Raw genomic sequence first — 12166 nt, 5'->3', positions numbered from 1 at the left:
ACGTTACACATTGTACATCCCATCTGCTGTGTAGACATGCTGTCACACTAGTTAGCTACCCTTAAAGCAGTAACTCCCCTGTAGAAACACACAAAACAACAAAATTATACAAAAATTACTGACAAATAACTACAAAAACACTGAAAAACCTTCGTCATGATAACGTAGCCCTCGGATCGGACAATCCCTTGCTATGATTGAAGTTACCCACATCTGGGCTATAGCGCAAATATACACGCCCACACTACATCTCTGTATGTAAAAAGAAGCAGGAAATAAGACATATAGCTATATCAAAAGTTAGTTTACTTATCTGCATAAAAGTAATGCAGTAATTCAATGCAAAGCAACAGTAAATGAGTAACTTCTTTAAAAGGTTAATGCATTTGAGTATTAGTTACTGCCAAAAGTAATATATTATAATATAATACCATGAACCATGAACATTCTATGCAAAAACGAATCACTTTTATAAATGAATGAATGAATGAATGCGTAGATAAATAAATCAATATATGAAAGCTTTAAGTTGTGTTTTAGGCCTTTTGTGTGTGACATTTTAATAGGAAAAATATTGCACTAAATTCAAGGGTAATTTATAATCTGTTGTTTTGTTTGTTGAGATGTTCTCATTTATATGCACCTCCTACTTACTGCTATACATCAGTGCAAAAAACACTAAACCTCAATGCAAGAAACCTTAATACGTGATGTATTGTAGTAAAGATGTCTGTATTTTTTTTATTTTTCAGTCTTTAACCAGTTTTAACAGACGGCTTTTGGTTTGTCTTGTAGGTTTGCAATAAAATAATATTTCTGATCAGTTTTGTGGGGAACCGTGGAACCTTCACACGAGGTTACAAAGCCATGGTGTTGGACTTTGAGTTCCTCTACCACCTCCTCTACCTCATTATTTGCTCCCTTGGTGTGTTCGGCCACGTTTTCTTCTACAGTCTGTTGGTAAGAAAAACACAAGCTGCGTATAAGATGATACATTATAATATTTGTGTTGTTTTATATATCTATACTACCATAACATACCTTTAGGCATGTTGTCATGTACTGAAAGTTCCAAGTCCAAAGGCATGAAGAATGTTTAATTTTTCATTTCTAGGAGACAAAGCACAAACACAGTAGTTGTTTACTGGCATTGATCTTTAATTAAGTCTTTTACTTCACATAACCTGAGCAATGACTTTGCAGCTGTTTGACCTCGTGTACAGAGAAGAGACTTTGCTGAATGTGATAAAGAGCGTGACTCGTAACGGGCGCTCCATCGTGCTCACGGCTGTACTGGCTCTGATCTTGGTCTACCTGTTCTCCATCGTTGGCTACATCTTCTTCAAAGACGACTTCATCCTGGAGGTGGATCGAATCCCCAACACCACCCTGAGTGAGAGCATCACATCACATTTGTTTATTTAGTTACAGTACAGCTCATGACTTTAAAACGAATGGTGTCTCTCATCCTGGTATCTAGGAGGTGGAACCAGTTTGACTGGAGAGTTTGTGACTGAAACATGTCATGGAGGTACTGATAAGAACTGCAGCACAGAAGCTCTGCCACAAGGTAGCACAAAGCACACAATGGCCCTTTGTCCTTTAAGTTAGTGTGTCCCAACCTTTTCTGTCTCATGTGCCCCCCGAGGCCTCTCTTCAGATTAGGAGAACCCCTTCGTCACTCCAATTTAGTAACCTTTCTTGTTTTATTTACATGTTGTTAACATGTTGGCCTCTGAAATCTCCTACAGCTTGAAAATGTCAACCTGTACTTTTAACGCACACTAAATGTCAAAATTGAGCATTACAATTATTGTATATCATAGAATAAATTTTACCTCAATTTTTAGTATTATTCATAACATATTAGTTGCAATTTAGTAGGATATTAATGCCACGATATTGTTTATTCCATTAATCCTGTTTATTGTCAATGGGTGGAAAAGATGTTGGATGAGCACATACAGTGTCTGAAATAGGCTTAAAAATGACTCAGCATGTTGGAAATAGATTCATCAATGTTTCCAAGTACCCCCTGCAATGTGTTCAAGTACCCCCAGGGGTACATGTACCCCTGGTGTGGAACCACTGCTTTAAATGACAGTTTTCCACCATAGGCAACTCAGACATGGGGGGTGGAGGGGGAATGCCCCCCCCTCCCTCTAGCTTTACCCATTGAATCATATAAATACTGTATCAGGTATAAGTTAATCAACACTTAGGTACCCCAGAGTCATAATTCAATTATTGTTAGTGTTGTGGTGGTTTTGAATGGAATGAGACAGAGTCAAGTTGTAGGGTTTACTGGTCAGATGTGGACACAGGGTTTATTTGGTCTGATCTGGGATTCAGAGGTTTCCATGTGTGTGTCCCAACGATCTGTAGTTGTCCTTAGGGTTTTATATGCTGCTGATAGCTCTAAGCATAACAATGACAGAGTCTCTGAGAAGAGACCTTGGCAAATGTTATCAGTGTAACGATGGTCTCTAACCTGCTTAGGGCAGTGTGACCACGACCAGGAGAGATTCTGTAATCACAGATCAGTTAGTACATCAACCTCACAGCCATTAAGGCCACACAGTGGCTGTTCAATGTTGTACTACTGCACAACATGAGACAAATAGGCTGACATGTATTTGTTATCAGATATAATAATAATAATAATAATAATAATAATAATAATAATAATAATAATAATAATAATAATAATAATAATAATAATAATAACAATAATAATAATAATAATAATAATACATTTTATTTGTTTTTTGGCACCCAAGGTCACCTTACATAGGATAAAAGCATAAAATATTATCATTTTTGTTACAAAAACATATTTAAAGTTTGAACTACTGAAGTAATCAAAGGTGATTCTTTCTTATTTTTTTGCTAAATTGATTTCCAAAGGAAAAAAAGCTTCCTAAACTTATTGAGCTGCAATACTTATTACTGGTGTTCATCATGTGATTCAACCCAAACTCATGTGATTTCACTGAACTACTCAGCTGTTCAACGTTTGGTAATACTTGTCCTTAATTTCTGCAAAAACAGTTTTTATTTTGGTTCTTTGAGATGTTCTGTGGTGGAATTGTACGTCAAATTGACCAGAGGTTCTCAAACTGGGGTCCGAGGACCGCCAGGGGTTCGATAAATACCTTTTTTGAGAACTATTATTAATGCTGTATCATTACAACAACTGTGTATACCTACATAATGGGACCAATCCACCAATAAAAACCTACTTTCCATGTAAAGTATATGATACTGTACATGACACACCGCTGTAGCACTGAGAAGTGTGATGACTGTCTCAACAGATATTAAACAATGCAAAAAAAGTACTTTACATATACAAGACTAGTACATATGCTCTTTAAGCTCTTTTCTACTACAAAAATCTTAAATATTTAAGTTGAAACATTTGGCATGAGGTTCATGAAAGGTTCCTTGAAAAGGTTTGTCCCCTATAAGCAGTCCCTGGATGCAAACATTTTTAGACTTGAGGCAACTTAAGGTTTTGACAATAAACTCAGCTGATCAACATGTCCATTGACAAAGGCCGAAAATTGACATGAACTTTTTTTATTTAATTAAAAAATTATATGTCACAAAAAACTTTGTGAGCATATTAACAGTCTTACGCAAAAGCTTGAAATTTACAAACGAGCTGATGTTGACCACACATGCTGAACTTTGTGTATGTGGTCACCATCAGCCGACCAACACTGGCATCACCTCCATGTAACCGACTCTATGTATTTAGACGAGCACCAACCCGTTAACCTGCACGTAGCAAACTTTTCCATGAGCACGTGAAGGTTTTAAGGGTTTGCTTGGAACGCTTAGGCAAGCATGCAAAAAAAAGAGAAATCTGTGTCTCTTTAGGGGCTCCGCCCAAAGGTCATGAAAATCATGTGTTTTTATTTTAGCTTCCCTGTCAAAGCCTGATAAAGAGATGTAAATAATGTCTCTCTGCCTCGCTACTCATGTTTCAACCAAAAAACAAAACATGTAAACAGTTTCTACAGATATTAAGCCTGCAACTACCTCAAGGACATATTATATAGATAAGATATTATGTTTGTACAGAGAAGTTTAATGCTTAAAACTTCCACAGTTTTTTTGTCTGTGCCTTTCATACATGGTGTCCTTGCATTTGGTCGCCATCATGGTTTGCTGTGCTGCATGGGGATGCTCCAATCGCTCCGATAAAGGATTGAAAATGTGTGACCTCCCAACTAAACCAGAGAGGAGAAAGAAAGTCAGCAGGAGCAATCTCAAAATGAATCAGGATTATAACTATAAAAAAATCTGTCATATTCAAACACTTCATTTGCAATTTTCCACAAATAACACAAATGAAAAGCTTACTGTTTGATTAAAAAAAAAAAAAAAATTGAAGATATGTAGCCTATGTGGGTAGATAAAACTGTGTGAAGTAAACGCTGTTCTAAAAAAAAAAATTGAATTTTTTTCTTTTTATTTCGAACATGAACACGACAGCAGTGTATCTCCCAATTTAAAGAAAAAAAAGATAATAGTTGTTAAAAAATTAAAATACAACAAAATAAAATTAAAATTTAGAAGTTCAGCGGGGGATAATCCACTAACATGCTTTAATGCTTAACGTTCAAAAGTGCATCACAAACCCTCTATTCCGCTCTAGCTCCATTTGCTACAATAGTAAACTGATCATTTCTGGGACAAAATGTGAGGCTCCATGAGCCGCCATTGCTGTAAAAAAAGAACCATTGGAGTGAACTGAGTTGTCGCAACTTGATCTCTATACGGTTCTGATGTGTACCACGGAGGACAGAAAAAAGGCATGACAATAAATTCAATGGCATTACAACTTTTGAATTTTAAGTTGAGGTTCCATTTGTTCCTGAAAAATCTTGTCAGAATAAACGACACCTTTATTTAACATACTGTTAAAAAAGAAGACAAAACGAATCTCACTGGAACTGTTGCATTTGTTCTTACTTCTTGTTGCATAAATGTGTACACAGCTGTTTACCCTGTGTGTGTGTCTCAGTATTGGGGTCTGACAGTTTGGAGGACAGTGACATGGAGCGGACCTGTGATTCTTTGCTTATGTGCATCGTGACTGTGCTGAGTCATGGTTTGAGGAGTGGAGGGGGCGTTGGAGATGTTCTGCGTAAGCCATCCAAAGAGGTACATGGAAGCATGTGTGTGTGTGTGTGTGTGTGTGTGTGTGTGTGTGTGTGTGTGTGTGTGTGTGTGTGTGTGTGTGTGTGTGTGTGTGTGTGTGTGTGTGTGTGTGTGTGTGTGTGTGTGTGTGTGTGTGTGTGTGTGTGTGTTGATGCAGCCCCCACAGGTCATGTGAGCTGGCTGTGAGCCCATCACATGTCAAACATTTGATTGATTTTCGGAAGCACGGAGGTTACAGCTGCACCTCCTCCGCTCTGTATAAGGACTGAAACAGATTCCACTGAAGTCACACTTCACCGTCAATGATGTCAAAAGGATGTGTGTGTCTGACAGATTTGCTGCATACAAATCTCTCGTTAGCTGCTAAAGTGAATTACTGAGGAAAAGTATGAGCGTTGGTGCCAAAACTTGATCCCTGCGGTTTGACATTTTTCGGATGTCTCCCTGCTTCAGCGCACCAGATTGTTCAGCAGACACGGGCAAACAGGGTCCTGGGGGCCACATGCAGCCCTCTGTCTAATTTTGTGCACTTCCAAAGTCGTGACTCCAAACAAAGTGACAGAAAAATACACAAAATGACAACAAAAGCATGCAACATACTGAAAAATACATAAAACAACAGCAAAAAATCAAACAGAATTACAGAAAAGTATACAAAATGACAACAAAAATACAAGAAATTACTCAGAAAAAAAAAAACAAAATAAAAGAAATACATACAAAATGACACATAAGACACACATGATGAGAGAAAAATATACAAATGACAACAAGAATACACAACGTAAACCTTCAAAACTCGAACAAAAAAATATACAAAGATGGCAGGGAAATGTACAAAACACCAAAAACAAAAAACAATCAAAACCCTTTGTTGTTTCCTGTATTAATGCTCAGATTGATCTTTTTTCTAAATGCTGACATGAATAATGATAATCAAGAGAGTCACATTTTTGTGGCCCCCAATTTGACAAAAGTTGCCCATTTCTCTTGTAGAGAAATTGTTGTTAAAAGGACCAAGACTGGGTCCTTTTGCTGCTGCTGCACTTTAATAGAAAGCTAATCTCATTTCTTATGAAGAAAATGAAATGGCTTCATTGATGCTAACAAATAGTATCCTCTTTAATAACCACTGAGGTTGCCTATCAGTATATTTAGTTTTCTTTCAATGGAATAGTCACATTTCATTGTTAAATGATGCATTTAGCAAACCTAACCTGTCTAACAATAGTGTAAACCCAGCTCATGTGCTTAATTAGTGAGGAAACAAAACTCTCAAACACTTTGTGAATGTTGCTTCACATTAATCAGAAGAGTAGGATCAAAAGATCACTGTGAACATATACTATAAGTGACATAAGCCAGTTTAACTCTTGATAACTTCTGTGACACTTTCCGCTTGAAACTCAAAATGCCATTTGGATTGAGAAGCTTAGTTTTCACTGTCCTGCATGATAAAAAAAAGAATGCTAAAGGATCATTTTCTGTTTCTGCTGCATATGTTTCACCTACCAGAACAATAAACATCCTGCTTTTTGAAGACTTTAAACAACCACATCTCTTCCTTTCAGGAGCCGCTGTTTGCAGCCCGAGTTATTTACGATCTGCTGTTCTTCTTCATGGTCATCATCATTGTCCTCAACCTCATTTTTGGTGTGATCATCGACACCTTTGCTGACCTGAGGAGTGAAAAACAGAAGAAAGAAGAAGTCTTGAAGACAACATGCTTCATCTGCGGTGAGAAAGCTCGTGTTTCATATTCCAGATAATAAGTAAGCTTTATTCAGTCATAGAGCTGGTATCCATTCACAGGGCTTGATTCGTTTCGCGATTCAGTTTGATTCCATTTGGTTTTCAATTCGGATAATGATTTTTTTAGGTCACAGTATCAATTTAACCTTAATTTGGAAGAGATTCTCAGAGAACTAATGTCAATAGTAGAAAGTAACCTAACTTAGTGCAGTATTAAATATCAATGTTTTGATTAAGAATTTATCTCACAGTAATGCATGACACATGGATGGAAAGCCGTATTAAACAATCGAATTTAGGATTTTATTCATCTATATCGGGCCGAAAAAGGAGCAAACAGGTCACAAAATGGATGAATGGATATCGCATTTAAGTTGATGAATCTTTTTTTTTTACCCAGCTCTATTCAGTCATCCCAACAGTGCATGACTAACCATGTACGTAAGGACCGAAAGCAACAAGTATGAAGTTGTCAAGGTTTTGGGCTTGCAGTCAGTAACTGTGTGGGACAGATCAATGCAATCCAAACTGTGCACATGATTAGTGTAAATACAGGGGGATCTTCCCGTCACAGCAGTTAAATGAAAAAAAGTTTTTTTTAATGTTATTTCAAGTCTGGTTTTGTTTTTGCTGTTCGTTTCCCACCGTGGCTCTTTAAATGTCTCCGTGTTTCAGTGTAAATCGTCTTCAAAGGTGTACGTGGTTTGTTTCAGCCTCCGTCCTTCCTCACTCACTCACTGTGGCTCTGAATACTGTATGTGACCTTATATCTATACAATACATTTTTCTATCTAACGAACAGGCGCCTGTGTGTGTGTGTGTGTGTGTGTGTGTGTGTGTGTGTGTGTGTGTGTGTGTGTGTGTGTGTGTGTGTGTGTGTGTGTGTGTGTGTGTGTGTGTGTGTGTGTGTGTGTGTGTGTGTGTGTGTGTGTGTGTGTGTGTGTGTGTGTGTGCGCTCATGGTAAGTTGGGCACCCAGGACAAGTGCTAAGCATATGGAATGAGAACAGTATTATGTCACACAGCCAGCGTAAGCTCTGACTCACTCCTGGTAAATAAAGCAAGGCCACAGGGGGAGCTGCTGCCGTCTCTATGGTTGCTAAGGGAACGATTAGAGACGGAGGTGCGACGACGAGAAGCTGATCACCACAGGAACTGCTTTTATTTTTGATAAAGCATTTCAGGGTTTCTATCTCCTGTGTTAAAGATTTCAGAGTTCAGATATCTCAGAAACCACTGTGCCTCAATTTCATCCTATTATTCTTATAATGTACACATATTCCCTCTTGAATGGTTTGTTATCTGTTATCACCTCAAAATGAAGAATAATTTCATTGATTAATTAATGTATGTAATTTGAATATGGCGTCTAGGAGGCCATAACATGCATGTCTTTTAATAATTCGTCATTGGACTTCTCAACCTGCTTGTAATGCACCAACAAGTAGACCTACTGCTAGAATACAATACAATTTCACTGTTTTAGTCATGGATCAAACAAAATCTGATTCTTCTGATCTTTAGTAAAGGTGTACCTCAAGGTTCTGTGTTGGAGCCTATGCTTTTCACAGCCTACTTCACTGATATTGTTTCTTCTATAAAACATTTCTTCCATGTTTGTTCTATAAATGACACACTTTTCTATTGTATTGTAGAACATTAAACATTTTCAAGTTGCTTTTATCTCTTTTCAGGACACCTGTGACAAATATAAAATACTTCCGAATGCAAATACAGCTGCGTCCGAATAGTCCCTCCTATCTCCTTTCCTATCCACTTTTCCTTAATCCAGTGGATGACGTCACAGGATTAAGGAAAGGTGTTAGGAGACTTTCTAAAGACCATTAAAATCTATTTTAGATGAACGTTGTTTTGACAATCAGATGCACTTCCACTAGGTGACATAATAATCCGATGGTGGTGAAGGTTAGTGACGTCTGCCGTAATGGAAAATCTACAAATTTCCAAAAATGAACTACTAAAAGAACATTTAGAACACTTTCCCCTGTCCCTCTAACTGCTGATATAATCTCAAATACAGTATGACAGTTATAATCTGATAATATGGATTGCATATCATAAGATATGGGTTTTAGATTATTTAAAGTTGTTCAAGGCATATTATTGCATTGGTAACGTACATGATACGCATCCCCTTTCAGTCTTCGTGAGTTTCTGTGAACGCTCAGATTAGCGGGTCCCTTTAAATGTTGTCGCCGCAAGGAATTGTGGTGCAGAATTATCTGGTCTCTGATATAGGATGCATCAGTGTTTCCTAGGCTAAAGGAGGTTATAAAGGAAGCATTGAGACTGCTTTCCTTAGCTTTAAGAGAATTTGAACTCTCCTTATCATGGCCGCTGCTTAAACACGTCTGGGGATTGAGGAAAAGTGGATTGGAAAGGAGATAGGAGGGAATATACGGATGCAGCCTATGACTAATGTCATGCTGTTCTTCAGACCCAAAAACATCAATTACAATAATCTGCTTATGATACATGGGGCCTTCCATTTTCTGTGACCGCGGAAAACAGATGAAGATTATTACATGAACAGCAGGAAGTTTGTCCATTGATTAAGCTCAGGCAGTTAGTTTTCTCTGTGCCATGAGCGCAGCTTCCAGCGACTCCAATTCTGACTCTACCCCGGACATGAGGCTCCTCCCTCGGCCTCTGGGGAACCGGGGGAAGTTTTTAGTAGTAAAGTGCCGTTAACTTCTCTCCCTGCTCAGCTCTGTTTGCTCACAAGTCATGTGATCGTGGCCTTAGTATCATTTTATCATAATGTTTATTATCGCAAATGCAATTAATTGTTCAGCCTTAGTTTCTATACAGAAGTCGGTTGAGTTAGCCTTTGACCTCAAGGAAAGAAGTTGCTGAAGCTGTATTCTTGTTTTTTTATGGATTATGGCTGCTTCAACTCTGAATTGTATTGACAATGTTTATCATTCTGCCTTTAGAGTTATAACAGGTGATAGCTATGATGTTCATCATTGTGTCCCCTGTGGAAGGGCTGGTGTGCCCTGTTTTGTGCGTGCGTGTTGTTTGCAGTAATTGACGCAGCGGCATTGCCAATGACGTTAACCTCAATGTTCTCAAACAAAGGTTTGAAATAAAAGGAGGCATCTGCAAGGGAGACTTGGTCAAGTTAGCAGAGATAACAAATTAGTTACAATATTACGAATAAAACACATGATTAAAATGAACGCACTATCTTTGCCTTGCAGCAGTAGAACAAACTTCAAAAGGAAAAGCCCAGCCAAGAATTAACCGCAGCTCTTTCTCACCATAAAGGGAAGCTATAGTTGATTCGTTGACATGTTGTGGTTGTTTGACTTGATTGCTCCCATACAGGTCTGGAGCGCGACAAATTTGACAATAAGACGGTGACCTTTGAAGGACACATCAAAGAGGAGCACAACATGTGGCACTACTTGTTCTTCATCGTCCTGGTGAAGGTCAAAGACTCCACAGAGTACACAGGGCCTGAAAGCTATGTGGCAGAGATGATCAAGGTAAACACCCACTTGGTGTAAATCTGTTGAACTTCCAGCAGTGATGTAACCATGTGTCACCTAAAATCATTGATGGTGCACTTCTGGAGATTTTACAAGGAGCACATTTTTCAACTGAAAAATCATCTTTAACAAATAAATACTTCAGCTTTTAAACCCTACTTTCTTTATGCTCATTGTGCAATCATTTTTCTTAGTAAATTAGTGAGTCTCTCTGGAAGTAGGCATTCCCATTTTTGGACTAAAATGTCCAATAAGAGGACTCCAAGACGTCCCCTTGTAATCTTCTTGAGACTTCTACAATATGCTCGGTTTATGACAGGAGCATAATCTGGACTGGTTTCCTCGAATGCGTGCCATGTCGCTGGTGAGCAGCGATGCAGAGGGGGAGCAGAATGAAATCCGAAACCTGCAGGAGAAGCTGGAGTCGACCATGCGGCTGGTGGCGAACCTGTCTGGACAGCTGACCGAGCTCAAGGAGCAGGTATGTCATTGCAGTTGTAAATCATGGCGTTTCTTAGTTCATCCTTGTTTCCATTCCAAAGTGAACAGTAGTGATCAAACAACACTGCAAACATTGAGGGGGCACTCACACTCCATGCAAACATGCAAAACTCAGAGCGTTCACATCAGATCATTGATTAGGAACTAACCCTGCACTGTTTGCTTGTACTGTGCAGATGACCGAGCAGAGGAAGCAGAAACAACGAATCGGACTCCTTGGTCACCCCCCTCACATGAACATCAATCCCCAGCAGCCCGCGTGAGAGCCTCTAAAGCACCTGACAACTTACCAAAACGGGTCAATATCTAGTATGTGTTTATGGCCATACATGTCTGTAAAACTTCACCAGACACTCCCTGAGTGTCTGTGAGGTGACAGTTTTGATGGATGCACCAAGTGCCTTGAATTTAAGTAGCCAGCTCTGTAAATGAAGAAGAACACACTGATTTCATCTTAACAACACTAGATGCCTTCTGTGTTTGACCTCCAGCCAGCATGCCAAAGTTGATCAGTTGTTCCTGAAGGACGTTTCCTCTCCAGTGGCCATGTACGAAGGTTTTAATCCTAAGCAATATCAGGTCACGTGATTTGGGATATCTTATCCATATAACTCCGTATTTAAGATTTGTTCTTTCATCTAACAGCCTTAGGAATACTACATAATATGCATTTGTTTCAAACATCACTACACAGTTCTAATAATGTTATCAACCTCTTGAATTAATGTTATTTCAGATTTTTGTAGTCTCCTACTTGTTCTAGGATGGCCTGGATTAAACCAACAAAGGTTTTGAGTGCTTGTTGTAACATATTGAGAGGTGCTCAACTCCAAATCCATCTTTATCGCTGCAAAATATGACCTACGTAGCAAATCAGTACAGCTTCACACTGAAGACATTGTGTCCATGTTGTAGAATTACAGGAGATACAGAAAAACCCATTGGAAATCAGCAGTAACCAAAGCTCAGTGTTTTGGCATATGCTGTTGTTTCAGCTTTGATGTTCTGTATTCACTGCATTATTCTGTTGTTTTCCTGTAGCACACAAACAAATATTATCGTCAATCACATTTGGGTTTGTCACTTTGTAAAATGTCACACGAGTTCAAAAGTATGTACTTGATAATGTGTTTTTGAAAACCTTGATTTTTATTCAAAATAATGGTTTCTGTCTGAATTGTACATTCCACTGTTGTTTATTTAAATAAATGGGTGTGTGAAATATTA

At 38.5% G+C, this 12166-nt stretch overlaps 1 protein-coding gene across 6 annotated transcripts in view; it reads left to right on the top strand.

Annotated features, from left to right (window-relative positions):
- Window positions 1-12166, top strand: part of LOC114463175 (inositol 1,4,5-trisphosphate receptor type 1) — a 115290-nt gene extending 103124 nt beyond the window's left edge. For 5 of the 6 annotated variants that reach the window (XM_028446506.1, XM_028446507.1, XM_028446505.1 and 2 more), the window contains 8 exons: window positions 796-960; window positions 1204-1393; window positions 1481-1570; window positions 5036-5175; window positions 6744-6909; window positions 10275-10435; window positions 10758-10919; window positions 11116-11255. In XM_028446506.1, coding sequence (XP_028302307.1) covers window positions 796-960; window positions 1204-1393; window positions 1481-1570; window positions 5036-5175; window positions 6744-6909; window positions 10275-10435; window positions 10758-10919; window positions 11116-11202 — 1161 coding nt within the window. In that variant the 3' untranslated portion in view covers window positions 11203-11255. Of the gene's footprint in view, window positions 1-795; window positions 961-1203; window positions 1394-1480; window positions 1571-5035; window positions 5176-6743; window positions 6910-10274; window positions 10436-10757; window positions 10920-11115 lie in introns of all 6 variants that reach the window. The other variant, XM_028446504.1, reaches the window with a different exon arrangement.

This window comes from Gouania willdenowi, chromosome 5 (assembly GCF_900634775.1).
Source record: "Gouania willdenowi chromosome 5, fGouWil2.1, whole genome shotgun sequence".
NCBI lineage: Eukaryota > Metazoa > Chordata > Actinopteri > Blenniiformes > Gobiesocidae > Gouania > Gouania willdenowi.
The sequence above is the reverse complement of the archived record's forward strand: the minus strand, read 5'-3'. Positions and strand labels throughout refer to the sequence as shown.